This window comes from Pelecanus crispus, chromosome 9, assembly GCF_030463565.1.
Source record: "Pelecanus crispus isolate bPelCri1 chromosome 9, bPelCri1.pri, whole genome shotgun sequence".
Taxonomy (NCBI): Eukaryota; Metazoa; Chordata; class Aves; order Pelecaniformes; family Pelecanidae; genus Pelecanus; species Pelecanus crispus.
Window position 1 is genome coordinate 31576671 of NC_134651.1, and position 27999 is coordinate 31604669.

General features: G+C 60.6%; 1 protein-coding gene across 1 annotated transcript; it reads right to left on the reverse strand.

The window, feature by feature from the left end:
- Positions 1-303: 303 nt before the first annotated feature.
- Positions 304-27992, reverse strand: NPDC1 (neural proliferation, differentiation and control 1). Its single transcript, XM_075716809.1, has 10 exons — positions 27983-27992; positions 27154-27255; positions 8919-9062; positions 2852-2959; positions 2538-2717; positions 2345-2411; positions 1812-1896; positions 1577-1656; positions 1363-1459; positions 304-381 (listed from the first exon to the last, which is right to left on the reverse strand). Exons 1-10 carry the CDS (start codon positions 27990-27992, stop codon positions 304-306), a joined length of 951 nt encoding a protein of 316 aa, XP_075572924.1.
- Positions 27993-27999: the final 7 nt, after the last annotated feature.

The window sequence follows — 27999 nt, forward strand, 5'->3', positions numbered from 1 at the left end:
TTTCTGTGCCAAGGCAGTGGCTGCCCCCCTCGCAGGGCTGGTGTGTCCCCAAGAGCAGTGAGCGAAGGGCAAGGCAGGGACACGACACAGCAGCAAAGAGGACAAGGACGCTGGAAATGGGGGCGATCCCCCCATCCCTTAGCTGTTAGTGGGTGTTTATTGGGCAGGCGTCGAACAGTCTGGCAGAGTGAGGTCTGCACCCCTTCACCCAGCTGTGGGTGCCCCTCTGGCACAGCCACCCCACCGGGCTTTGGCATTGGGCATACAGTCCATAGCGAGCTTGGGCAGAGGAGAGGATGGGTGTTACTGGTGCGACTTGGGGTTCGAGGGGTGTAAGGAGGAGTCGTCAAACAGCGGGTTCCTCACTTCCATTTCTCCGGTCTGTGGCAGCGGAGGGAGCAGGATGGGAGGAAGGAAAAGGCAGGAGGTCAGAAACCAGCTGGGGGTTAAGCTGCCCTGTCCCAAGGGGTTTGAGTCTGAACCCCAGCCCAGCAGGGAGGAGGAAGGATGGGGGGGACCTCGTGGGCTGGTTTGACACACACCAGGACCCTGCTGTCACCCCTGGAAAGGTGCTGCCTCCCCACCAGGAGCGGCCGGGGATGCTGGGTTGGGATGATGGTGTGTAAAACCCATGGTCCCGGATGGGATGGGACCCCACAGCTTGGCTGGGGACTCTAGCACAGGACCCCACAGCCTGGCTGAGAACCCCAGGATGGGACCCCCCGCCTGGCAGGAATGGGGTTCCTTGCCCAGACTGCCTGCCTGCCATCAAGTGCCCTTTAATGGGCCTGTAAAGACCTAATGATGACCCTTAATCTGGGCCCTGATGGCCAGGCTCCGCAGCCATTACCATGTGAAAGGCTCCTCTTGGGTCTCTTTGTGCTCATTGTACCCAGGGCTGTTAGGAGCTGCCCTTCCCCGGGGTCCCTGCCAGCCAGGAAAGTCCCCCCTGGCTTTGAGGGGTCACAGGTCCCCGGTCCAGGTGCTGGGGAGGCACCAGGAGCTCCCCGGTCCCAGTGCCCAAGAGCCCGAGGTGACCACGTCCCTGGGTACTGCAGGGATGACAGGTTGGGTCTGCCAAGGGCTGCTCCAGCTCTCCACTTCTGAGGCCACAGGGCAGCGCTCCCCAGGGAATGGCCTCGTGCTGGGGCACCCATACCAGGGCACCCACTCCTGCCCACTGGAGAGCTCCAGTGGGACCTGGGCAAGGCACATGGGGGAAGCAGAGGGTCTGGGTCATTTCAGGGTTTGATGAAGGACATGTTTAAAAGGCTTCTTGCAAGGAACTGCACATCCCAGGCATGTGTTGGATCCCACCCTGCAAGCACAGGGTCCCCCCTGGCTGCGCTGCACCTGCCGTACCGGAGCCAGCCCAGGGCACTCATACACAGTGAAGTCTCCATCCTCGTTCTCCTCATCGGATGACGCCGAGTCTGGCAGCTTGGGTTCCTCTTTATGCCTGGGGGGAGAGGGTGCAGAGAGGGGCTGAAGCCCGGGAGGTGATTAGCAGCACCCCAGTCAATGGCAGGGCATGGAGCAGTGACCGGGTCTGCTGTCTGCTCCCGGGGCTGCTTACTTCTCCATGGAGAGCATCTGCTGCTTTTGGTGCTGGTAGTGGTACATCTGAGCACTCTGAGCCAGCGTCTTGTCCCCGGGCTGCGAAGAGAGAAAGGACAGGCATGGAGGCTGGGCTCTGGAGAGCCCCCAGTCTGGCTGGTGGGTGTTCCCCACCATGTCAGAAGCCCCTCAAGCAGAGCACATGTCTGGCCCCAGTGCCAAACACCCTGCAAACAGGGACGCAGGTGCCTTACCGAGATCTTGTCGTAGGGCAGGGGGCTGGCCGCTCGCTGTGCTGAGTAGTCCGCTTTCTGTGCCAGCCTGACCTCTTTCTGCAGCCTGCCAGGGGAATGGAGAGCGGTCGGCAGGAGCCACCGGCCTGGATGACTCCATATGGGAGCCAGAGACCCCTAGGGGGACTCAGCCCTCCCACCCACATCCCTGTTCCCTGCGATGGCACCCATGACAGGTAGGACCCCCAGGCACAGTGATGTCCATCCTGCAGGGCCCGGGCAAGAGGCACCGATGTGCTGGGTGTGTCAGCACCCAGTGCCACAGCGATGCCCAAACCAAGTGCCACCCACTCCCAGGAACCTGTGCCTGGCACGGGGTGTCCCACTGCTGTTCTCCAGCCCTGACCAGCAGACACTGTATCTGCAGGGGGACTGACAAGAACAGCTGTTGCCTCTCCTCCAAACCCCCCCACATGCCCGGGAAGCACAGGAACAAGCTCCTGTGGGCACAAGGACACTGAAGGACTGGCTGGCACCAGCAGCCCCCGGCTCACCTGCACCAGCAGACCGCAGCCACGATCAGTGCCGAAATCCCAGCCACTGTGCACACCACAATCAGCCCTGCAGAGGTAGAGCGGGACACAGAGGGACAGTGGGTGAGCCCAGTGGCACGGTGCCACCAGCCCATGCTTCCCCAGCGAGGATGTGAAACCCCTTCCCACGAGCTGCCTGTCCCCAGGGTCTCACCGAGCACCACATTGTCATTTGAAGGGATGGGGGATGCCTCAACCGGGAACTTCTGGACCCTGGTGGTGGTGGAGGTGGGGAGGGTGGCGGCTGCCTTGCTGCTGGCGGGACCCTGCTGCAGAAGCCCTTCTTTCAGCCTGCTGGCCACGTGCTGTCTGCTGCTGGTGGGGACCAGGGTGGCTGTGGGAGAAGGCAGAGCTGTGAGCAGAGCAGTACCCAGGCAGCTCTGGAGGGCAAACCAGCCTGGGGTGCAGGGTCTGGCTGCCACAGGGTCCTCGGCACCACTGCAGAGAGTGGTGGGAGCAGGCACTTACTCCTGGGCTTGCCATCCCGTAGCAGGTGGTGGCGAGGAGCCTCTTGCCTGGCCAGCACGTCTGCCAGAAAATCAATTTTTTCCTCCAAGCTGGGAATGGATGTCCGCCCTGTGCCGGGAGAGAGAGTGAGCATGAGACGGGCACCCTGGGATGCGGCTGTGCGCCCAGCCCCAGGGCTGGACCCAGAATCCCCCGAGAAGGGGCTAACATCCCAGTACAAGCAAATGTGTTTGGAGTCCAAGCCCACTTGGATGCAGCCTGCCGGCACACTGGTGGTCCCAAAGCCAAGACCTGGGATCTGCATGTGTCCTCGCCACTTTTGGGATGCTTTTCACCCCACAAACGTTGGAGGCTGCAGGAGCAACAGCGGCCGCAGTCACCCCCATGCCAGAGCCAGTCGGTCCTGCAGAGCCCCACAGGAGCAAGCAGGCTGCCAGCACCTGCTGCTCAGGACCTGCCCCATGTCCCTGCACCTGGGGCCATACAATGGCCCTGAGCGAGGAAGCACACAACCTGGACCAAGAGAGACACCCCACAGCTGCCCACCGCTGCAGAGTGCAAGGGGCAGCTCTGGCAGGGTGAACTGCAGACCCGTGGCAGGCAGCGGGGCTATTTCAAGAGCGGGCAGGGGACACCTGAATGCTGTTTTTCACCCCAAACTGTCCTGCATGGCCCAGCGGCCTGGAGCCACCCCAGAGCAGGCTCATCTGTGGCTGTCCAGGAGCTGGTGGGAGTCCTCGCTCCAGCTGAGGGGCCAGTTTCTGCCCAGTGCCCCACAGGATGTGGCCCCTTTGGGGCAGGGGTCGGGATGCCCTGTGCAGCAAGGACCATCATGTATCCCCAGGGGCTGGCTGGACATTTCATGGGTGGCTGCCCCAGCCCATGCCCTAGCATGGTGCATGCTGGGGACCCACAAAGGGCTGAGTGTCCCTCCAGTGTGGGGCACAGGCAGGACCCCAGCCAGGGGGTGCCCGCCCACAGGGGGACAGCACAGAGCAGGAGTGGAGCTGCTGTCCTCAGGCTCGCCAAGCAGAGTCAAGCTCTGATGCTCACCACTCTGCTTTTAACAGGATTAAACTCAACTTCAAAGGCAGGAGACGTCCCTGTCCCCATCCCCATCCCTGCTCCCTATGCCCTGTCACTGCCATATTCAGGCTGTCCCCAGCAGGAAGCCCTGGAGGGTAAATCAAGGCATACAAAGGTGAGGTGGTACTGGCAGCTCATTTCCCAGATAATTCAAGGTTATAACAATTACATCTCCTCTGGAATCTGTCCTCGCTCCCAGTGTTTAGAAATAAACCCCAGTTGCCTCCGGAGCTGGGCACAAAGGCCACTCAGCTGCCCTGTGACTCAGAGCCACACAAGCCAAAAAACAGTTTAAAAAGGGGGGACACTCTTGCTTTAAACAAGTGCACGAAGAGCCACTGTACCCTTGTCCCCTGTGTCCCATGGCTCCCTGAACCTCTCCTCAACCTCCCATCCTTGGCAGGAGCTGGAGCACCCCATGAGCCCTGGGCTTCCTCGGCTCTTTGCACCTTGGTATTTCCAACCCCAAAGTGATTTGCAAAGCAGCGCCACAGCCCCATGGTGCCAGGTTTGGGGCTGTGCCACCAGTGCCATGCCTGACAGGTGAGTGCCATGGTGCCAAGGTGCTGGCTCTCCAGTGGGCAGGCTGGCATGGGACTGAGCATGACAGCCCTGTGCCTGGGATGGGACAGCCTGGTGCCTCACGGGGACAGTCCTGCGCCTGGGATGGGGACATTCTGGTGCCTGGGATGGGGACAGCCTGGCTCTCACTTCCCATTACGCTCAGGGAAAGGCCTGTCCCCATTCCCATGGGACCTAGGGGACAGCCCTGCCCATGCCCATGTGTGGTGCCACCATCAGGCCTGGGGGAACCGGACTGTGTTGGTGCTGCCACCAGTGGGGCACACAGCCCAGCCCTGCCCTGACACCCCTTGGCTTTGGGCAGACACAGCTGCAACAGCCAGCGCTTCAGGAGGATGAACGTGATGTGGCTGGAAAAGGGAAAAAAAAGCTGGAAAACCAGCAAGAGCAGGTCCCAGCTCACTCTGAGCCTCCTGCTGTGCAAAGCAGCACAAGAAAAAACAAGGCAGTTGTGCCGTTTGTGGTTTCCAGCATTGCCAGCACTGCCCAGGCCATGTCGCTCACCTGCATTAACCAGCTTTATCGCCCAGTTCCCTTTCAGTAGCTAAAAATCCTCACACCCCTGTTTTGTTCGGTAGCTGAGATTTCTCCCCGGTGATGCCACATCTGCCACCCCACAACATTTGCTGGGCAGAAACAGCCTGGCACCAATGGCCAGTTCCTGCCGGGCACCGCAGGCAGGTGAAACACTGTGGTGAAACGCTGGCCCAGGGCTGCTCCCCAGGGAACAGGGGCTGGGGCTAACCCTCAATTTCTGCCCAGCTGCCCCAGGCCCTGTCTTTTGCTGCAAGAGGAGCAGAGATGGGGGGGCTCCCAGAGGCCCCCCAAGCCCTGCTGCAGTGAGTTGGGCATGCTGGGCAAGCACAGGGTGCATGTAAGGTATGCACAGGGCATGGAGGGTGCACACTGGGTATGCACAGGGTATGGAGGGTGCATGCAGGGTATGCACAGGGTATGCACAGGGCACACAGGGAGCGTACAGGGTTTGCACAGGGCTTGCAGAGGGCACGGGTGCCCTCTCATGGTAGTTCCCACCACCTGCCTACAGCAGGGAGGGCATGGCCAGGCTGGCACACAGCATACCAGCCCAGCCGCTCTCCCTGCCCTGCCCCTTCTCGGGGCTTTCCCCTCCCCAGGGTCTCCAGGGCTCAACTCTGGGGTCTCACCAGTTACAGTTATGTGTTTGGGGACAGCAAGGAGCAAGAAGGGATATGTGTGGTTTCTGCCCGGGGTGGAGGAAACTTGATGTTGACAGTCTCCACAGGAGGGCACAAAATTCATACAAATCCACTTATTTCTACAGTCCTGCCCCAGGAGAGCTGATGCCCTCCTGGCTGCTGGCAGCACAGCAAGCAGGGAGGGAGGAACACCCAGGTCCACAAGCCAGGGCCCCCTTTTCCCCCTCTTTCCCAAAGCACTTCCCGCAGCCCAGTGGGGCTCAGCCCCAGGTCTGTGCCAGTGGAGTCGAGCAGGAGCAGGGACGGGACCCACCAGCCCAAACCACATCATGCAAACCCATCATGGCACATTCAAATGGCACACAGCACCGTGATGCTGGCAGCATTTTGGGGGATCCTGGGATCAGCTTCACCGGCAGCCACAAGTGGCTCGATGCCTGCGTGGGCAGCCCTTTTAAAGGGTTAGGCATCCTTGAGCTGCAGCAGCCCCCCCTGCTTACACCGCATCCCCCCGCCAAAGGCAGCTATTGCAGCCCCTCTGCATCCTCGCAGGTTCCCCCAGTTGCACTGGGCAGCTGAGTGCTGCTGCCAGACCAAGGTACAGGCAGGATGCAAAAGGACCCGTGGAAAAAATCGGTGCCTCCCTGCCAAAAGGAGCTGGGCGTCCTCGGGATGCTACTGCTCCCCCTCATGCTAAAATAGAGGATTTAGGAGGGGATACCCCTTTTTTTCTCTTGTACCCACACTTTTGCTGCCAGAAGGTGTGGCATTGCTTGAGAAAACAGGACAGGTCTGGAGACAAGCTGGGATGGTCTCCATCCTCCTGGCATCCTCTCGGAGGATGCTACCGCATCTCCCTGACAAAGCCAGGACAGGATGCTACCATGGTCCCAGAGAAGCTGGGCAAGGATGCTACCATGGTCCCACATCTCTCTGCCAAAGCCAGGTGAGGATGCTACAGTGGCCACATCTCCCTGCCAAAGCCAGCATGGAGCAGGGTTGCTATGGAGATGTCGACACATGTGCGGCCCTTCTGAGAAGGGAATTTACTCCCAAGACTTCACATTAAAAAATAAACCCCAAACAACTGTTAAAGCTGTTCAGTACCTGTGGATGTGGAGCCCGTGGCAGGGGGCATCTGCCCATTGGACCCCTGCTCGCTGCCGAACGCCAAGCCTGTACCCCATCCCTGTGCCATGCCCTCTCTTGTCCCCCCCAGCCATTGCTCCCATTTCAGTGCAGCCCAGCCCCTCTGCCCAAGAGCTGAAGGGCTGCACAGAGCCATGGCCCCACTTTGGGGATCTCCCCTCTGGTTTAAGGGGTGATCCTCCTGCCAGGAGGCTGATGGCACAAAGGGCATGATGGGCTCTGCCATCCCTCATGTACCCACCCACTGCAAAGCACGGGCTGGGCCATGGGCAAAGGGCAGCTCTGGCTGCACCCCGGTGGGACCCCAAACATGCTCAAGACGCAGGAACCAGAACACAAAGCAACCCCTCCCCAAAAACCCAGAGGACCCCTCCATGCAGGCAGCAGCTCAGGTGCAGGGGGAGCTGCCTCTCTGGGACTTGCCACAGCCCAGCAAGACAGTGCTTGTCTTCCTGGCCCGCACTGCCCAGCATGGGACAAGCCACCCTGTGCATTTCTGGGAGTTCCCCAGGCCTCTGGGTGGGGGCAAAGGGCTGTGCCAGCGGGGACACTGCCTGGTGAGCACCAGCTCAGGCCCACGCCAGGGACAGGCAATGTCGCGTGGTGCCCACCATGGGAAAGAGCCAGGCTCCAGGAGGGACCACGGGCTCTGCCCACTGGGGAAAAACTAACATCCCTCTAGGAAGAGGGTTTTGGGGGCAGTGGAAGTGAAAAGCAGGCAGAGAAGGGCAGGCTGGAGGAAGACGCTGGTTGATGCCCTTTGCAGTAGGCACGAAGGAGGTTCAGAGGTGCTTGAGAGCCCCCATCGTGCATGCAGGTGGTCCCCAGTGAAACCCACCAGGAGCAGTGTGCAAGGGTGCAGCTGGGTCCTGGCTCCTTCCCCACACACAGAGGCCACTCCACTTTAGTTAAAGCAATAATAATTGGGTGGAGCCATAATTACAGTCTTAATTCACCTGCTCATTGAATCTACAAGAAAAAACCACGAGGTTGTGGGCACAGAAACAGCTCTGCCTACAGCTTTCCAAGCTGCATGAGGAGCTGAGGGTTACCCTAAAAAATGCCTGTGCCCGGCCCCAGCACCATCTGTGTAGCTGAGCTGGGGTGCAGGTGCCCCGGCTGCACACGGAGCACCCTCCATGCACTGCAGCAGCGGGTGGGAGAGCCCTGTGCGGGGTGGCACAGGTGACCACGGGCTGCTGCTCCCCCGGAATGCTCTGCCTGTCTCCCTGCCCATTGGCACAGCACAGACACTCAGGCTACCACAGCCCCACAGCTCCCTTGTGAAAGGAGCACGGGAATAACACCTGGTACAGCCCTCGGCGCCCTCGTGCACAACCAGGCAGGGCTCCTACCCGGCGCTGCTGACTCCTACCCTCCCGGTGTGGACGCTGGGCACCACCAGAGGAGATGGCAGCCCCAAACCACAGCCCAACATCTCAAACCAATGGGAACCAGGTATTGAAATCCCAAACACCAGCATGGCTCAGCCCCAGGATGGGTGAGGCCATGGGCACCTATTTGCCTTGGCCACAGGGTCTGCACAAGTCACAGCTTTGTGCACTGAAAGCCGCTACGCTGCTCCTGCAAAGCGTGGGGCTCTGCATGGCCACGTACCTTACTCTGAAAAGCCCTCACCACAGAGCAGCCAGGCAGACCCTGGAGTGCCCTGGCAGCCGCCTGGGCCCCCTCCCATCCCTGGGCTCCTGGGCGCCCCTGGGTGCTGGCAGAGCCCAGTGGCACATACGGTCACCGGCACAGCTGCAGGAAGACGCACAATGAGTGGGGTCGGGCCCACCTGCTCCCCGCCAGCCCCTAAACCACCCCACAACTGCGTCGAGCTGGGGTTTGGGGTGACAGGGAGCAGAGCTGCTGTCTGCACAGGGATACAGCTGCCACAGAGAGGGGAAGCCAGAGGACGGGGAGCAGGGGTGCTGCTGGGGTGGGGGGGTGTCCTGAGGCATGGGAACCTCCTGGAGCTGCAGAGGTGTGGGGCAGGTTTGCAGGCAGGTTTGCAGGAAGGGCAGGGCAGGGGGTTGCAGAAGGGGCCACTGTAGGGTGGGTCCACCTACCGCTGGGTGAGAGCTGCTTCTGGACACATAGCCCACGGTCGTCTTCCTGGAAGGTGGGCAGGCAGGGGCCGCAGGTGCCGGACCCTGGAGGGCAGAACTCCCGGCGCTGCAGGGCACAGTCCAGGCTCCGGGGACACGACGCTGCTGCGGGGATGGGAGAAAACAGGTCAGGAGGAGGAGAGGGGTCAAATGCTCCCCCGGGTCTGTCTGTGGCCATGGGACTCAGCTGCCCTGGGCAGCTCCCGCTGCAGTTAACAGGTGCAGCTGTGCTTCACCAGAGCTGCCCCTCAGCCCCTCTGCTTTCACGAAGCCTTTACTAACTGCAATTAAGTATGGGCTCTAATGACCTGGGAGTTGGACTCAATGATCTTTATGGGTCCCTTTCAACTCAAGATTCAGGTGTCACCATCCCAAGCCCCAGCGTGCTGCAGGACACCCTGAGCAGAGCTCCTGCAGAGCTGGCAGCGATGAGCATCTCCAGCACCTGCCTGCACCATGCAGGCAGTGGCCTAGCAGGCTGGCAGCTGAAATCCAACCAACACAAACCAATGCTCGTGTGGTAACTGTCAAACAAAAAAAAAACCCAAACCAACACCCCCACAAAGCCTCAGCATAGCTGTGACAGGTCATCACAGACAGGAGCAGCAGTTTCAGTTTCTATGCCTTTTGACATTGCAACAGGGGAAAACGGAGGGACCCAGGCCTCCCCTGGTGACCTCCCTCATGGCTTTATGGGGCACCTCATTTCCATGCCAGACCTGGGGACCTCTCTGGTACCTAGGGACAGGCAAGGGCCCCCCACACTCTGACCTCATCTGTACCCAACACGCTTGTGATGCCATGGCAGTCTGCCATGGCCAGGAGCAGCCCTGTTCCTCCCCCAAGCCTGGCTCAAGCCAGTGGGACCTCCTGGTGGGGGGGACACAAAGTCCCTGGGTCCTACACAAAGCCAAGTCCTGAGACCAGGTGATGTTGGCAAACCGTGTGCAGAGATGGAGAGAGGAACGGTGACCAGCCAGGACAGTGACACGCAAGGGCCAACGCACAGGTCCTACCTGCGGCGTGGGGCTGTGGGGATAGTCTGGGGTCCCAGCTTTCAGCTACAGCAGCAGGACCTGCTGCCACGGACAGTGACACTGCTGGCACTGCTGCGGCACAAACACAGATGTCCCTCCCCCATGAGCTGGTGGCATTGCGGAGCCGGGTACTGCTCAGTGTGTCTGTGTCCTGGGCTGGGCACAGCTGGATTGGGGGCGTGCACAGCTTGGGGAGGGGGGGTACACAGCTGAGTGGGGTGCACAGCTGCCCAACCCTGCTCTTCACCTTGCCATGCATGGCCATGTCCACACCTTTCTTGCAGGCAGCAGCAGGCAGGACAGCACCACTGTGGGGCCCTCACCGGGAGCAGGGCCAGGCCTGGCCGCCCCCAGCCCGGCGATGAGTCACGGCAGGAGCCGGCTCCCAGCGCTGTCCTACGCTCCCCGAGTCGTCCCTGTCAGCCCTTGCCTGCCCACGCCAACACCATGGGCAAAGCACCTGCTGTCTGCCTGTCCCCGTGCCCTGGGGGACGGCAGTACCGGGGACAGCCCCAGCGCACCACGCACCCCACGAGAAGGGGCACCCCAACTTTGGGGGCTTTCCCGAGCACCCCCATCCCTGCAGCACACCAGGGTTGAGGGGGACAGCCGCTGCCGTGCCCAGACATGGCATTGTGGAGAGTCCTGGCACAGGATGGCTCCAGGGCCACCACAGCAGCTCTGCTTCCCCAGCAAGGGTGCAGGTGTCAAGTGGGATGCCACCCCAAAGCAACACATGTGGGATGCTGAGCAGGATACCACCCACAACAAATCCCCCTTTGCACAGCCCTATTTCACCATGCTCACCGGAGGGTGCAACTGCTACCAATGGCCCCCAGACTCCTCCACGCTGCACCCCATGGTGCACTGCATTCATCACACTCCGGTTGACAGTGCCAAAGAAAGGCAGAGCTGCCTTTGCTGCAGTGGTTTCTCTTGCAGGCAGGATTTTCTTGGCAGCTGCAATTAGGGTGGCAATTTGTGTTGGCTGAACCTTGCACCAGGTACAGCAGCCTGGAGGGGATTTGCTCAGGGCAGAGGGCAGAGGTACCCATGCCCGCAGGAGCTGCGTTTGCTCCCTGGGGATGGTGTGAGACTTGGCCAGGCAGCTGGGGGAGAATTAATGCTTAATGGGAAAATAATCAGGCGTTTAAGCACAGAAATTGGACCCGGCCGCCTGCCCTGGGCTCGCTCTTAAGGCCACTGTTTAAAAATCACAAAACAATCAAAACATGCAGCTGCTCAGGTACAAGAGGAGGTTTTGGCACTGTGCAGCCCCAGGGGTGGGGACGTGCCACATCCCCGTAGGGCACTGGGGGACAGACCAGAGATCCCCACCTGTGCCATGGATCCACGGAAGCACGTCCCCCCAAAACAGGCACTGCCGAGAGCTGTTCACTGGCAGGAGGAAGCCACCCTGGCGCAGGTCACCGGGCACTTGCAGCCACCCAGCACCATGAGACCCTGTCGGGACTCTCAGAACCACCTCAGAGCCACCTCAGGGCAGCGGGAGGGGGCGGCCCCGAGCCAGCGCGCAGCAACCGGTTAAATAAACCCCAGCCTGGAACATATAAAAAGTTGTTATCTCTGTTTGAGGAACGAGCTGTGCTTGCCCAGCTGTCACGAGCTGGGATTAGGAGCGAGACAGGCAGGCACTGATCTAATTAAGCTCCCCATGCGTAATCAATTGGTGGTTGGCAAGCAGATATCACACATGGGCACCCTGCAGGATGAAGGGTCCTGCAGGAGCTTTGCCATTCTCTGAGCCCACCCCAAAGCCCAGCGGCTGCTCTCTGGCTGGGCTGGTGGGTGAGAGTGGGCACCTCCATGCCAGGCCGGGTGCCAGAGCACAGTGAGCACTCCCCATGCCAGCACTCAGGAGCCATGGGGGCATCCCTGACTGCTGCCACCCTGGGGAGCTGCCATCCACCCAGCCCTCCCTGCCCCAGCCCTGCACAACCACACGTTCCCAGGGTGGCTGGTGCCACCCTGCCCAGTGCTCCAGCAGGCAGGCAGTGGGGTCCAGCTCCTGTTTCAGGGTGTACCTGACCCTCCCCACCACCCCTTGGCTTCCCCAGACCCGGCACAGCACCCTGGCCATGGGTCCCCCCTCCCACACACCCACCCCAAGGTGGGTGTCAGGGCTGACACAGTACGTACATCCCGTTTCCACCCCCGCAGTGGCTATGCCATGGCCATGCTGCCCACCTGCACCAGTACCAGCATGCAGGCTGCAGCCCCCCAGTCTTGCCTCTGCTCCTGTGGGGCTGCTGTCGAGTCTGGGAAAATTTGGGATCCCCCCCACCGCAACCATGCTCCCCGCTTGGCATCAGTGCAGCCCAACATGGGCAGCTCCGCTGGCTGCTGGGGCAGGAGGGACGGCCTGGCCATGGGTGGGATGGGGAGGAGGGACCCAGGCTGGTCCCAGGGCACAGGGACACAGCAGTTGCAGCACAGACCCACCTGCAGGATGGCGAAAACCAGCTGTAAGGCGAAGTGAAAGGAGCATGCAATAACATGGAGTCCGAAGCTAGCACCGGCCTCAGCACAGCTGGCACACCACTGCCCAGATGTGCCGGGGGGATCTGGAGGAGGGGGATGCTCCATTTAACCGCTGTCACCATGGCTGCCACAGTGCAAACCTCCTGTGCAGGTGGGCAGCAAGCCCAGCTCAGCACAGCCAGAGGTAACCTGTTAAACTGGGCTTTGGGCTGGGACAAGCCGCTGGTGCTGGAGAAAGCAGGGTGGCTCCCTACAGGCAGAAACGCAGCCAGGAGCTGAGCCCAAGGCCAGCGGGTGAGCAGGACACCGTGCAGCCAGCACGGAAAGACAAACAGTGGGGGAGCATGAGCCAGGGATGTGTGTGAGTGGGAACAGCCCCATACACAGGAGGAAACACTGGTGTGCGAGCTCTGAGGTGTGCACACACATGCACACCCCCCCCCGGCATGTTATCTGCTTGGGAAAGCTCAGCACATCGCCCTCAGCCCCAAGGACCCATCCTGGGGAGAACCGTGCCGGGCAAGCAGAGTGCCCACAACGGGGGGTGCCTGCTGCACCCCTCCAAATGCTGTAGGGTCCAGCAGCGTCTCACCATGGCCAGGCAAGGCATGGAGCTGCTGGCAGTCATGGCCCTGGGTGAAGCGGTTTTTCAATACTTGTGCCAAAACATACAGGTGGGAAAAAAAAACCCCAAACCAGTAACACCAGGGAGGACATCCAGGTGGCCAGAAAGGCAGGAACTGCCCCTGCTGTGTCACTGCTGCAGATAGAGAGATAAAAGTGAACTTAAGAGGATAATTAATTAGTGCTGAGCACCGGTCCAACTGCTTCCGCTTAGTGCATGGGCAATGCCAACGCCCAGCCTCCTGGTTGATCGGGCCCTGGTGCCAGTGGCATGAGCTGGCAGAGCCGAATGGGCATCAGCTGCAGTGGATGAGCAGGTACGGAGCTTGCACCTGCCTGCTGGGAGCAGCCTGCCCCAGGGCCGTGGGGGTCCAGCCCCGCATGGCAGCAAGTGCATGGGGCCATGCCAGGCTTGGGGGGATATCAGGGTGCCTGGGGAACAGGGGTCCGCCCCCACGTTGAGCCTCTGCACGTTGGCACACGGCTGCAGGCGAAGGGATGACTATGGCCAAGGGCACGGCAGATCGCCAGCAGCCCACATCTGCACGGTGTCTGCCAGCTCCACTCCAAGGTCACTCCTCCTCCTCCTCTGGCCAGGTGACATGGGACCTGCTGCGGGACCTGCCTGCAGCCTGCCTGCCCTCCCAGCACTTCTGCTGTGAGCTGGCACTGTCTGGGGCTCTCCTCCTGGCTCTGCAAATTGTTCCTGGCTCTGAAGTGCTGGAGCCAGCCCCGGGCAGGCAGGCAGGCAGGCGTGCTGCCACACAGCACACCCCAGCCCCCAAGGTCTTGCTTCCCTCTGCCCTGCAGCCTCCCCAGGGCAGGGGCAGATGCTCCAAAAGCCCCAGTGCCACTCCCCCCGTGCCCAGAGACACAGCCCCTGGGGTGAGCTGGGTGGTCACACCTCAACTGCCAGTGGCCAAAATAATAGAGCAAAAGCCAGGCTGGATGCTTGGGGTCACTTGGGCGGGTGCCCCAGCCCTAGCAACACTCCCACTGCACGCACTGACCACAGGTGATGCACACCGATGATGGAACGGACACCGTGCCGGTGGCCCTGAGCCCAGCTGTATCCTCCTGCCCTGCTGCTTCTTGCACTGGAAAGTAGGCAGTGGGGAACTGGGCTTCAGGCACTGCGGTACCCCTGGGAGTGATCCCCCCTCCCCACGCAGAGCCACTGGCACCACAGCCCTGGCCAACGCGGCTCTGCCACTGCTCCAGCAGCCCCCGCGGGAGCCCTGCCGCTGCCTGCAGCCGCTCACGTCACTGCTGTGCTCCTGCCCCCGAAAATGCAGCAGGCGGAGACCCCTCCTGTGCACAGAGGCAGCAAAGCGGGCCTCTCCACAAACGCCGACCCCAGCAAACTGGGAGCAGGGGGACACTGGCCACGTCACGCTGCTCCTGGAGTTGAAGGACACAGCACAGCTACGACCATGCAGCCTGCCCCCCCTCGCCACCCCCTCCTGCGGCAGCACTGGCACATGCTGGCCCACCAGAGAGCTCTTTGCGACTGAATGTGCTTGTTTGCTTTTTGTGTCATTTGTCCAGGCAAAGGCCACGTGCCACTGGGCTTCCCATCCCTGAGGCCACCCGGGTCTCGTGTCCTACCTTCCAGCTTTTCCGGTTCAGCTGGGCAGGTGCTGAGGGCTGGCCCAGCTGATAAAGCATGCCAGCAGACATGGTCCTAACATGGCTTATGTCATGGCCAAGGACATGTGACATATCACAGTGCCAGCAGCCCCGCGCTGCAGGCTGGGGGACAGGGGTGTCTCCACAGGGATCCCCTGGCAGCATCCCTCCCGCCTGCCCTGCCTGCGCACCAAACACCTCGCCTGCACCATGCTCCCCGCAAGGGGATGGTCTCGCCGGCAGAGTCCCCACCCAGGAATGATGGAAAATGCCACCAAGGGCAGTCACCTGGCTGAAATGCCACTGCTGGCTGCTTTTGAGCCACCAGCCCCAGCAGGTGCTGTGGGGACGGCTGCCAGTGCTGGAGCCCCAGTGTACGGGCAGTGTAGGCAGCGCAGTGTGCACCTAGTGCTGGGAAGAGACAGAGCAAGTGGGGGCCTGTGCAGGCAGTGGGGCTGCACAGCAGAGGAGATGGGAGCCATGCCGAGGGCAGCTGCCAGCTGCAGCCCTGAGGCCATCACAGTGGGCTCCTAGAGCCTTGTCCCCCCTCCAGGTTCAAGACCAAGGGGGAAGCAGAGGGCCAGGAAGGGCTGAGCCAGGCTTCCCCAGAGGTGGGGAGATGACAAACCCGCAGCAACCCCAAACACTTCACCTCCCCAACTGCTGGTGTTACCCCAGAGCCCGTCCCCACTCTAGAGCAGACCTCATCTACAAGCACTCCAAAATCTCAAGCTGCTCCTGAGATTTGGGGCTGGGGGAAGGAGGAGCATCAGACAGCCTCCCTCTGCCAGGCCGAGGGAGCAGGATTTTGTGTCATTGCTACTCAAACCACTTAACCAGCCAGAAAAATCCCTGTTCCCTGCCCTGGCAACCCACCTGGTGCACCAGGGGAAGAGCAGCTGGATTGATGGGTACTGCAGGAACGGGAGATGGCACCCAGATGGATGGAAACAGCTCCAGCAAACTGCAGCTCCAGAAAGCAGGGACCAGGCAGAGCCAGGAGGCAGCAGAGGACGTGCCCCAGCAGGTGAGTGGGGCACCAAGCCTAGCAAGACCCGCCCAGTCCCCTAGCCCCACTATCCCTGGGCACTGGCAGCTCCAGCCTTGGCTTGCTGCCCGCTTCCAGCTGCTCAGGGCAGCTCCGGCCCTGCAGAGGCTGTGCCACCTCTGGGAGGGTGACATGCTGCATCCCCTGCTGTGCTGGGGTCACCCCACAGTCTCCAGCCCCAAGTGCTTTGCCTCAGATATTCAGAAAGAGAAGAAATAATTTAAAAAAAAAAAAAAGGAAAACCAGATGCCATATGCCATTTCCTTGGTGCTGCCTGCCCAAACCTGTCGCTGGCTCTGCATCACTGTCCCTGGCTTGTCTGGGTGTGTGCCCACCCATCCTGGGGACCCCAGGCTGTCCCCAGTGCCACCCCAGGCCAAAAAGCACCTTGCTGTTCTTCGCAGCTTGAACCACCCACTTTCAGTCTTGTTTATCAGGTTTTGCTTAAGCAAATACCAATGGGCTTTGTGCCTGTTCAGAGCTCACCAGGGCTGGGGCAGGGGTTGGGTTTTTTTAAATTCCTTTTTTACTGGATGGGCTCCGACATTTGGCACAGTGTGGCAGGTGAAACAGCCAGTGGTCAGGGCCAAGGTGCAGGGTGCTGCTGCAAGCGGGTTAGCAGGGCTGGCCCGGCGCAAGCACAGTGTGCTAATGCCGGGTGCACAGCATGGTGGCTCCACCAGCGAGGGGGACCCCTCCTCGCATCCCCACGGTGCTCTGGGAGACCCTGATGGGCAGCGCAGCACAGTGCCAGACCCTTGCTGTGCCGGCATCGCAGGGGATGGGCAGCCCTGGCAGCACCGCCATGCCTACACTGGAGACAGAGCAGAGCCACGGCCACTGGCAAGCTCTCCCTGCAGACCCATCGCTGCCGGTGGGGAGGTGAGAGACGCAAGCTCACCTCCCCCAGCTGAGCACCCAAGGAGCTGCCAGGCCAAGGGCCAGCATGGCCACATCAGCACAGCTCAGCCACCTGTGAGCAGCTGCACACTCCCGCATGCTCCCACTGCCAGGCTGGAAATAAAACCCTGGAACGGCAGCTCCCTGGTGAAGCACCGCTGCGCCCACTGGGGCCAGATGCTCTTTGGCAAAGCTAAAGCCCTCCCACACCTCGCTGCCATCCCACGCTGCTGGGAGACATTTTGCAGCCTTTGGTAAAGACGCACTAGCATGATTTTGCTGATTAAACACCCTCAAGCAGCTCAGAGGTGGTGGCAACAGCACAGGTGGCTTTGCTTGGGGTGGGGAGTCTGTCTGTCCTGCCCCCACCGTCTGAACCTGTGCCCGGCACTGGCCTCAGCGCTCCCACCAGCTGGTCACCCTGAAATGGGGCTTTGGGGACATGGTCACTTATTGGCAGGTCCCAGAGGCTATAGGGGCTGACCCTTATGGCTTTCCAATAGCTCGTGAGCAGGGACCCCCAGGCAGGCAGTCTGTGTCCTGGCGGACATGCAAGGCAAGATGTAGGCAGAAAAGCAGGGGATGCATCACATCACCCTGCCCGGGCTGCACCCACGCTGACTCAGCCGCCACCAGCAATAAAGGCTTGCAGGACATCGTGTCCTGCTGAGGCAGAGAACCCAGCAAATGGGGAGGCCTCCTGTAAGCCCAGAAAATATGGGGCCCATGGGATGCACAGTTGCATCCCAGGAGTGCTTGTGAATGCAGCATCCTGGGGCTCCTGGAAAAGGGCTGCAGATGGTGCCAAAACAGCTGGACCTGGAGATTTCTTTTGGGTTTTATCCCCTGCAGCTCAGGGAAACCCTCTCCTTTCCAGCCAGGAAGCCAAGAAATATGGCTTCAGGATGGGTCATGTTACTGGCAGCCTACCAAGGGCCACCCTCTCTCCCGGCTTAGTGGGTGGCTGGGAAATAATCCCTGACAGATGTGAGACGATGAGCTCCCAGAGGCAGAGACGCTCCTCCCGCACGCAAGAGCCACAGGCTCCCCAGGAGTGCTCCTCTGCAGACCCCCAGTTGAGCCCAGGCAGCACCCATGGGTGCACAGCAAGAGCGATGCTTTCCCCACCTTTTGCCCTCCACCTCTGTCACCATCTCCTTTCTATAGGAAGGGAACAGGGGCCAGGAGCCCAGGGGACCCCTGTGCCATGATGAGCCAGGGTCCCCACCAGCACGCCAGCTGACATGTTACCTCTTGTGTCACCCACCTAAACTGATGGGTCCCCCCCACCAAAGAGCAAACCTCCTTCCCTCAAAGGCTTTGCCCCCTCCATCCATGCAGGAGAGACCCCAGCAACACGCCGCTGGGTGCACTGGTTAGGGCAGGCAGCTGCCAGACAGCAGTGCTCTGGTGCTCCAGGACAGGAATAGGCAGGGGTGGGAACCTGCTCCTGCCGTGCTTCCTTCCTCCAATTCAAAGCACACTCCAGGCACTTAACAGCCAGTTTCTTCCCGTTGCAATTATTATTAGCTCATGAAGCGGCTAATTACAGGTCTGCTGCTGCCATTTGGTGCTCTGGTCACTCCTGAGGTAGTGGTGGCCGGTAAAGCCCAGACACAGGAGGGAGATGCCCTGGTGCCAGCAGCAGTGCCAGGCTGTGCCCTGGAGTTTTGGGGGGCAGTCAGCCTGGGGGAGCCACTGCACCCATCAGGGACTAGACCCAGGGCCCCCCATGGGGTCAAAGCCCGAGGGCACCGTGTTTGTGGGATTAATGCAGGGATGGGACTGACAGCATCTCCTGTCCCCAGCGCCCGGGGACCCAGCGCCTTGTGCCCGGGAAGAGGCCATCCCATGACCCCTCCTGTCCCTGGGACCCCCATCACCCCATCACCATTCCTATCCACAACATCCCCGTCACCCCACTTGTCCCCAGCAGCCCCCATCAACCTTCCTGTTCCCAGCGCCTGCACCATGCTATCACCTGTCCTGTCTCCAGCACCCCCATATCCCTCCTGTCCCCAGCACACTGGCCACCCCATGACCCCTCCTGTCCCCATTGCCCCTGCCACACCATCACCCCTCCTGTCCCTCGCACTCCTGCTACCCTGTCGCCCCTCCTATCCCCAGCATCTCCATCACCCCTCTAGTCCCCAGCACCATCAACCTCCCTGTCCCCCGTACCCCTACCACGCTGTCACCCCTCCTGTCCCCAGCATCAGCATAACCCCTCCCATTCCCAGTGCCCCCCCGTAAGCATGCAGCAGAGTTAAGCTGATTACCTGCCTTAATACCCCCATGGCCCAGAAGAGCCATTTCAGGCAAACGTCCTGGACTTGTCTTCCCCTTTGCACTGCGGGAAGGGCCCAGGTGCCCCTGGGGAGCGAGGGGTCCCTGGGGGGCATGGCAGCTCTGTTGGGTCATGGCAGCCCCTGGGAGCCCCCTCCAGGCAGCACAGCCTTGGGGTTAGGCCAGGGTCCCGCTCCAGACCCCCGAGACTGCCTGCAGACCCCAAACCTGCACCCGGAGCTGCCAGGGAAATTGTGGATCCCTCCACAGCGGAACAGCAGCATCTCCCAGGGACCAAGGTCTCCCTACCCCGAGCTCCAGCTCTCCCTGCACTAGCATCCAGAGGGTGGGCACACACGGGTTTGGGGGTCCCCAGCAAGCTGCAGTGAAAGGAGAGAGGCTTTCACCACATCTCTTCCATAAACCATAAACTATTCCTTGATGCTGACTGCATCAGGAACTGGGATCATGGAGATTGGGGGCCTCTTTCCATCTGTTCTCCTTCCCCATACCTGCGGACAGAGCCCTGCCCAGGTCCCTGGCGCAGGTACCAACCCGCGGAGCCCCATGGGATGCCCATGCACCACATCCTCAGCTCCCCGCACACCTCACCTACCCACGAGGGCTCATTTCTCATGGTGGGAGCCAGCCGAGCAAATGTAACCCCAGAGAACGTGGGGGGAACGTTATCTCCAAGAATAAATTCGCACAGAAAATTAAACTCAGGAGCAACGCGCAGCTCCCGGGGGAGCGGGACCCCAGCTGCTACATGGGAAACACTTTGTCTGCACCAGCATGGCAGAGGACACCCTGACGTGCAGCTGCGGAGGGGTTCAAAGGGATGAGGCGGCTGCATGCTAAGTGGGACCACTGCCCACCGCTATCAGGGGTATGCAGATGACCTTCTCTGTGTCTCAAGCAAAAGCTGGGGCTGGAAATACCTGCTCTCTGCAGACTGACCTGCACGATGTTGGGGGGCTCAAAGACCACCCCCTGCTCACTCGCTGGGCAGAGCCCTGGGAAGCTTGGCAGGGCAGCCAGTCCCTTGCAAGTGCCACAGGTGCAAGCACCAGGCACTGCTGCAATGCTCCCAAGAGGAGCTTGGAGCTGCCCCAGCTTCAGCATTCAGGACGATGGTCCCTGGGGACAGCCTGCTGTGCTCCGACCCCACCGCAGCTCCCTCCCCAGCACAGTGATTGCAAAGCAGGCAAATTAAAAGCCAAGGGATGGACAACCCCACTGCAGGCTAAGCCATGAGGACTTCATAGAGGATGCCTCCGGTCTTGCCGTGCCCAGCGCTGGACCTTGAGAAGTCCCTGTGCCACTGCAGTTGGCATCTGGTAGCAGCACCAGCATCCGTGCTCCCACCTGCATCCCTGAGGAGCAGCACGAGGAGGAAAGGCAGTGAGGAGCCGGCAGTTCACATATGGCCAAATGGGTCACTTGGACGAGAAAGGACAACTCATTTTTTGCTGAACAGCTTCTTTGTGTGTTTCTGATGCAAAGTTCTGGCTGCTGCAGCAACGATGGGGTTTTCAGGGTTATTAAAAAAAAAGAGGTTCTCGCTCATCGTCCCATTTGGAAAATCTTTTTTTTGTTTATAATAATAATAATAATAGATGAAATTTGGCAACCAAATTACTCAAGAATAGGTAAGAATTCTGACTCTCAGTAATGCTCCAGGAAATGCAGCCAGAAAACAGGCGAGGAAGTGTTTCTGCCTGAAGCTGGGTGCACTGGATAAAGACACGTGGGGAAAAAAGACAACTAAGGGGCACCTACCTAAACTAAACCACCAGCTGCACCACCTCCAAAGCCAGCTGCTGCCCTTCCTCCAGCTCGGATCAAGCCCTCGGCAAGACGAGGATGTCACTATGCCATGTGCTGCTACGTCCTGGGAGATAGCATCTATTGCAGAGGCCTGTGGGTTGCAGCACCGGCAGATGAAGGTGGGGAGGAAGAGATGCCAGCCCCCGTTGAAGAAGCTTTGCTGAAGCCGCAGAGGCAGGAAGATGCGGGTATGGTGGTCCAGGACCTTCTCCCCCTGCTTCTTCCTCACCTGCAGCCAGCTTCACTGGCATGCCCTGGAGTGGGAGCTGCCCCTGGCCCTGCCATCTGCACCTTGAAGCCATCCCCAGAGAAAGCTGAGCTCTGCCCCATCCATCCAGGAAGGGAAATTATCAACCAGGAAGAAATAGCCAACATTCCCCCTGCTCCACTGTGCTTGGGGAGGAAGGCTGTGGGGGAACAAGACAGTGACTCCTTTCCCTGCCCAGCCATCCCAGGAATGCTCCTTCAGGATGCTCCCAACCATCTTGGCCATCCCCAGGAGAAACCAGCCCAGAACTCACCACCACCACATGCCACACAAACCCGACCTACTGGCAGTGGGATGCTGTTGTCCACATTTCTAGGTGGTATGACAATGTGATTGGAAACATCGCAAAGAAACCGTCCCCAGCCTTCACTTGGGGGAAAGAGGTTGAGCCATCCATCCCAACCCTGCTTGAGCTGAGAGTGTGCGATAACCCAGCCACTGGAGCAGGCTGCTGCTGGTGGAGTGAGGGCCCTTGCATCTGCCTCATCTCTGGCAGCCCGCTGGTGCTGGGAAGGGAGGGGAAGGGAAGGGGAAACTCTCTTACCTCCCCCCCGCGACAGCCCACAGGCACAGCCACCCCGAGCAGCACCTCGAGGGGTCCCTCCCCAGCAGCACTGCCAGCCAGCTTGTCCTGCACCAACCCCTTAAATTTGGAGGCAGTGGAGATTATGCTGGATCACCAGTGGCTGCATCAGAGCCACCCAGATCTCCTTCCTCCCTTTGCAGCCTGTGTCACCTGTACCCCCAGGCAGGCCACCCTGGCCTCGACATGCAGGAAGAGGGAGAGCGCAGGAGCATCCCCACCTCTGCCTTCAGCCCCCCAGCATGGAAAGACCCAGATGTTTTGAACCACTGGGAGATTTAAAAAAAATGTGCACCTTCTCACTCTTCCATTGAGCAGGTAGGAGCACGGCGAGGCTGCACCATCCTCAGCTGACGGCAGGCTGCCTGCCTGGCGTCCACCCCTCTGGCAAATATCGGATCCGCAAACAATGCTGGGAGTGAGGAGGCGCTCCCTGGCTCCTGTGGCCATCGAGGCGGAAAGCACCTGCCTGGAGACACGCTGTCCCAAAGGCAGGGACACTGCACCTCCCTGCCAGTGCGACCAGCCGGTGCGGGCACAGGTGGGCAGCCCCCAGGTTTCCCCACAGGCAGCAATGCTCGGGGCTGGTTGGGGTTTTCAGAGGGGTGGTGCTTATGCCCATCGCGGCCCTGCGCACCCTAGCAGCAGGCACAGAGCGAGAGGACACAGCGCATATCCAGGGCTAGAGCTGCCAGGAGGGGAACGCACTAACCCAGACCCCAAAACTAAAAAAATCCAAAACAAAACCAAACCCTAAATCCCCAAAACAACCCTTAAGAAAACAGAAAGAAAGCCGAAGGCAGTGCTGCTGGGAGGGAAATGAAAGCCATGCATTTTTTCTGCCCCGGCAGAGAGGAGAAACACCTCTTCACTGATTCGGCCCCGTGGCGTGATGATGCTGCTGCCGCTGCTCCCCTCGAGGGAGTGACTCTGGGCAGGTGAGCAAACAGGGTGCTCCAGGCCCGGCGCAGCCTTCACTCTGCCCGGCCTGACGCAGCCTCCCGACAGCTCCCTAAGATGGCTTGGTCACCACAGCAGCTTTATTTGTTTGGGTTTTTTTTTTTTTTAAAAATCCCCAATAAAGGTGCTTCACGAGTGCCACAGCGTAGGGCTGTTCCCACAAGTCCATGCTCTCTCCCTGCTCCAGACCCCATATCCGTGGATACCTCCTGCCACCCCAACCCGCTGCCGTGGACCAGCCCTGCGCCGATGCCACCCACTGCCAGGGCCCCTGCCTGCAGCAGGAGGCCGGAGGGCGATGGCGCCGTGCTGCCCGTCCCCCGGAGCGCTGTGGGGCCTGGCTGGGAGCCGGGTGGGCTGGGAGAAACCCTGTGGGGCTGCGTGGGGGGGGAGCCCACGGGCCGTTTCCCACCTTGCTTTCAGGCCGTGCGGATGCGTGGACCACGCTGCCTGGGGGAAGGATGCTGAGCAGCCCCTAACCCACGGCAGCTTCCCGGACCCACCCCGGACGCTGCGGGGGGGCGGGGCACGGGAGCCGCGGTGCGGGGAGGGACCCACTGTCCCCTCCCAGGGGGCTGGGTGCCCGAACACCCACGGATGCTGAGCCCCGATGAGGATGGGGGGCGGGGGGCAACCGCACCGGGTTCGCCGTGGGAGGGGCCCCGCGGGTCCCTTGGGAAGGGAACACGAGCATCCACGATCCTTCGCGGGGGAGGGAGGCCACCCAGACATAGTGGGACACGAGGGGGGGAACCCACGGACGGGGTGGGGGGGGTCACGGAGGTGACACGGAGATGCACTCACCAGCACGGGCGAGGCGCAGGCGGCAGGCCCCGAGGGCGGCGAGCAGCAGCAGTAACGCTCCGCGGCGGGCGGCAGCGCCCCGGGCCGCCACCATCCTCCACCGACGCGGGCGGGCGTGGGGGCCGCGGCGGCTGCGGGCGGCGGCGGCCGGAGCGGCGGGGCGGGGCCCGGCGGCGGGGGCGGGGCTCGTAGGCCCCGCCCCCCGCCGCCGGGCCCCGGCCCGCCCCTCTTGCAGCCTTCATCCCTGCACGCATCCCCGCAGCCGTCCCCCATTATCTCAGCCCAACTCCCCACGCACACCCCCGTGGGCTTGGGGGGCAGAATCCCTCAGAGGGGGCCGTAGGTGGTGTCCACGTCCCCGCTGATGGCCAAATTGCAGGGCGAGGGGCTGTGGCGCTGGGACAACAGGTCCCATCAAGGTCATCAGCGAGGCCACCTAAACTGGGCTTATCCTGCCCCCCAAACCACCCTCCTTTAAACACAAGCGTTTTCCAAACCGCTGGAGTGGGACAGCTGCTCTGAGCATTCATTAGCTTGGCGGCGTCACTATTTTGCGTGGTGGTGTCTCTGCACGCCAGGCAGTACAGGTAACAATAAATCTCATAACCAGAAATGCAACCTGCATGCACAGAGGTGAGGAGCACGGGACAGCAGAGATGCTGTTTCTGCCCAGCTCCAGGAACAGAGGTCAGGGGAAGCTGGTGGATGTTGGGCCCCAGTTACTGCTCAGGAGTGGCATGAACTGGGGACGAGGGGCTGGGTTGCTGCTGGGTTGGGCGGGGGTCAGGTTGCTGCTGGGGCAATGCCCAGGCTGATGGCAGGAGGCATCATGCCCCTGCCTGCCAGGCAGCGGTGGCACCTGACTGTGAGCGCTGAGTTTGTCAGACAGCTGCAGCCACTGGCCTTGGATAGAGCCATGCATGGCTGAAACACCCCCTCCCTTCCCAGTCACAGCCACATCCCCAGGTCCCTACAGGGTGAGCTCCCTTCCTAACCTTCTTCACATATACTGGGTCAGGCTCATGTCTGTAGGGTTTGTTTTCCAACCCTTGGGTCTTCCTCAAAGCACAAATGTCTCAGCCAGCTGCAGGACAGCGGGTGCTCAGTGGAGACATGCCTCCACAGCCCCCAGCCCCAGGAAAGCCCCACAGACGCCCCAGTCATGCCAACCACCATGTCCTGCAAGGGTCCCAGGTTATCGTCCCCAGCATCCCTGTGCACTGCAGAGCTGCTCGGGGCTGCACGAGGGTTTCCCCCAAGGAGGTAGGGGATGCTGAGACAGGCAGCTTTGCAAAATCCAGGTATCCCATCCGATCTCTAGCTCCATGCTCTGGGCAGAGACCCGAGCCTTTGGCACAAGCAAGATGATGTGATGCTCAACGGGACCCACTGTCTGGGATCCCACTGGCTGACATGTGCTGCCATTTCAGTCCCTAATTCTCAGTGGAGGGATTCCCATGGCTGGAGCCCTACCACGTGACTGGGCTCGGGCCCAGCTGACAGCGCTCACGGCAGGAGCCCTGTTAGAGCGTCAGTGATGCCCTGGCAGGTTGTCAGCCTGCTCTGTGGCTTTCCAGGGTTTGTTGAGAGCGAGCGGATGGGGGTGCGGCATGCCGGGGACACTGGACTGGGCTTTGGCAGGGGCTGCCACCTACCCACCGCTCTCGCTGCCACCAAAGCTGTGCAGTAAGGTGCGGGCAGAGATGGGTGATAGCACAGTGTGGGGCCAGCCATGGGGACAATGCTCTTTGCAGCCTTGTCATCTGCTTCCAGCAGAATAGATATCTCTTAAAATTTTCTTTCTTCCTTAACTTAATTGGCCTGTCACTCCTGCTAGCTGTCTGGGCAAGCCGGGGATTTTACTTCCAAAGGAAAGACCCTGCATTTCCTTTGCTCTCTAGCTTGCTGGAGCTCTATACTCATTAATTGCTTCTCAATTTTAACATGCACCTTTGGGACCAGCAAGCGCACCAGGTGATGGAGCTGGGAGAACTGAGGCAAGTGCCCGTGCCTGGGCCAGTAACCACATCTTTAACCTGCTGTTTTTTCCCTGCAGGAAGGTGGAGGTTCTGCCCCACCATGGGCTCTCCAGAGCCCCATAGCTGCCGGGAGCTTCCCCCTCTTGGTGTCAGTGCCAGGGGCTGGCTTCTGGTGGGGTGAGGACACAGGGACCAGATCTGCAGCGGTGAAAAGTTATGAAGCTGACTTGGACCACAGGTCCACAGCATGGCTATGGCCAGAAGCAACCAAAAGGCACCCGTGGCAAATGGCTGGGAACCAGCAATGGGTCTGTGCAGAGGCAAACCCAGCAAGCTCCAGGACAGCACAGGAGTGCTAGGGCCAGGGCAGCCCCAAGCAGGGGCACCTGCGTGAGGGGGTCTGCGGGGGGAGGCAGGTGGTGATGGTGGTGCAACTTCTTCCCTGTGTGTGCGTCGAGCTTGCAGCTACCCAGCCAGGCAAGAGCAGTGGGAGCAAATGGGAAGTAACTGGGGGTGCACTGGCATGTGTCCAGGGGACTCCTTGACTCCTGGCAAGGCGGGGAGCAGACTCCCACCCCATGATGCCTACCTGGACAGGGAATGTCTGAGAGCCCAAAGCATCTCTGAGAGGATCCCAGCACTCCCCAGCATCACAGCCAGCCATGGGACATCTCTGTTTGGAAGCAAGAGGTGGGGGGGGAATGGGGGGAGCCACGGGAGCCAGCCCCGAGCACAAGCTGATCCTCCAGCACTGACCCATCGGGGGTGAGTGGGGCCAGCAGTGAGGTGGGACCTGCTCTCATGGGGAAGACAGAGAGGGACCCACTGAAGTCAGGCCATCCCCACCCTTGGAGTTTGCAAGACCCCCACTGGATGAAAGCCTGAGTAACCTGGGCCTTGCTGTGGCAAGGGGTTAGACTACAGACCTCCAAAGGTCCCTTCCAGCCTGAGTTATCCCGGGATGTCCTGATCCCATTCCCCTGCTCCGGAGCAGTGCTTGCTGCTCGCCACAAGCCCAGCCCTAGCTCTAAGGGTCTGGCCTGTTGCAGAAGGCTGCTGGTTCCCAGCTTCTCAAAACACAGGCTGAGGCCACGTCTCTTGCTAATGCCAAGTTTCAGATCTTACAATTTACCTGGCAGAAAGAAAAAAAAGAAAAAGGTGGCTTTTCTGGCCTTTATCTCATGCTCAGCCTCTCCCCAGAATGGTGCTTCACGTGTGGGGGGGTCACTTTTGGGCTGCTTTTGGGCAGTTGTACCGGGAGTCCCTGTGCCCAGGGCTCCAGCCAGGAGGATGGGAAGACGCTGGGGGCTTGTCCCAGCCCCGGGATGGGAGAGTCAGAGCTCTGGCTCACCTACTCTGATGGTGGGGTGCACTCCTCTGCAAAGATAACAAGGGATGAGGCTCATCTCCTGCTCCAGAGAGGAGCCTGAAGAGTAACGCGACACTGGGGAAAGCTGCTCAGCACCCACCCAGAAAGATGTGCTGTACCCCAGTTGGTAGCAATGTTTCTGCTTCACACCCCATGCACTGCCTGCAAGGGCTGAGCCTGCCCCAGCTCAGTGCATCTCAGGGAACCACCACCCTGGCTGTTGAGCCGTGCTCCCCATGGTCCTTAGTGCAGCAGCCACAGAAAGGTGCCCAAATCACCCTCTACCTCTCACCAGCTCTGTGCTCCATGCAAGAGCCGAGAACAGGGGACCCCTAGGCAAGGAGGACCCAGGGACAGGAGCTGCCAGTTGCTCCTACTGGCTTTGGGCAGCACGATCATCTGTTCCTTGGAAAGTCCCATCTGGCTCATGGTGTCTCTGAATTTCTCTATCACACCGGGTTTCAGTTCAGCATCTCTGCCTGCAGGGACAGAGATGTGGCTGCAGCCTGGCCAAATGTCCCTAAACCTCCTCCTCCTCCCATGGAGGTGGCACCAGGAGTACTTTGGGGGTCCCATGCAGCCCTGCCAGAGCACCCAGACCCCTGACAGCCCCAGAACAGCAGGACAAACTATCTGGCAGCTCCTGTCCCACTGGCAGGGGCTTGCTAAAGGGCCAGCCCCCTGCACCCCTCGCCTCCCTGGGCATCACTGTGTCTTTTTGTGCTTCCTCTGGTGCTTACTGTAGAGAAACAGCACTGAGATGGTCAGCCCTTGGTATTGCCAAGGATGAGGAGGATGGTGTGGCTGGCATAGTCTGGATTGACCAGGCCACAGCTGGTGAGACCTTTCCCTGCAGGAGAAAGCAGTGGGGTGTTTTACATGTGGTTTGGGGAGGGGATGAGCTCGGGGCATCATCTCTTGCCAGGATGCAGGCTGAGCCTCCCCATCCCTGGGGCTCCTGGTGCTCCAGCAACTCCTGGAGCAGCTGTGCACATCTTCTCACACACGTCCTGCCTGCCTGAGCCTTACTCTGTACCCCTCCTCTGCACCCCATACATCCAAACCCCTCCACCCTCCACAGTCTGCACCGCTCCTTTACAACCCCCACACCCAGCATCCCTCCCTTGAACACAGCATCCCCTACACCTCTCCTCTACCCCCCACATATCCAGCACCCCTCCACTGCACCCCTTGCACATCTCTTACCCCTCTTCATCACCGTC

Bases quoted from the DNA above. Each gene is read 5' to 3' on its own strand.
- NPDC1 (XM_075716809.1), bottom strand. The intron at 2,960-8,918 runs GTAGGTGGACCC...CTCCCGGCACAG, and splicing joins GAAGCAGCTCTCACCCAGCG to GGCGGACATCCATTCCCAGC. The intron at 1,897-2,344 runs GTGAGCCGGGGG...TTCCCCTGGCAG, and splicing joins GCTGCGGTCTGCTGGTGCAG to GCTGCAGAAAGAGGTCAGGC.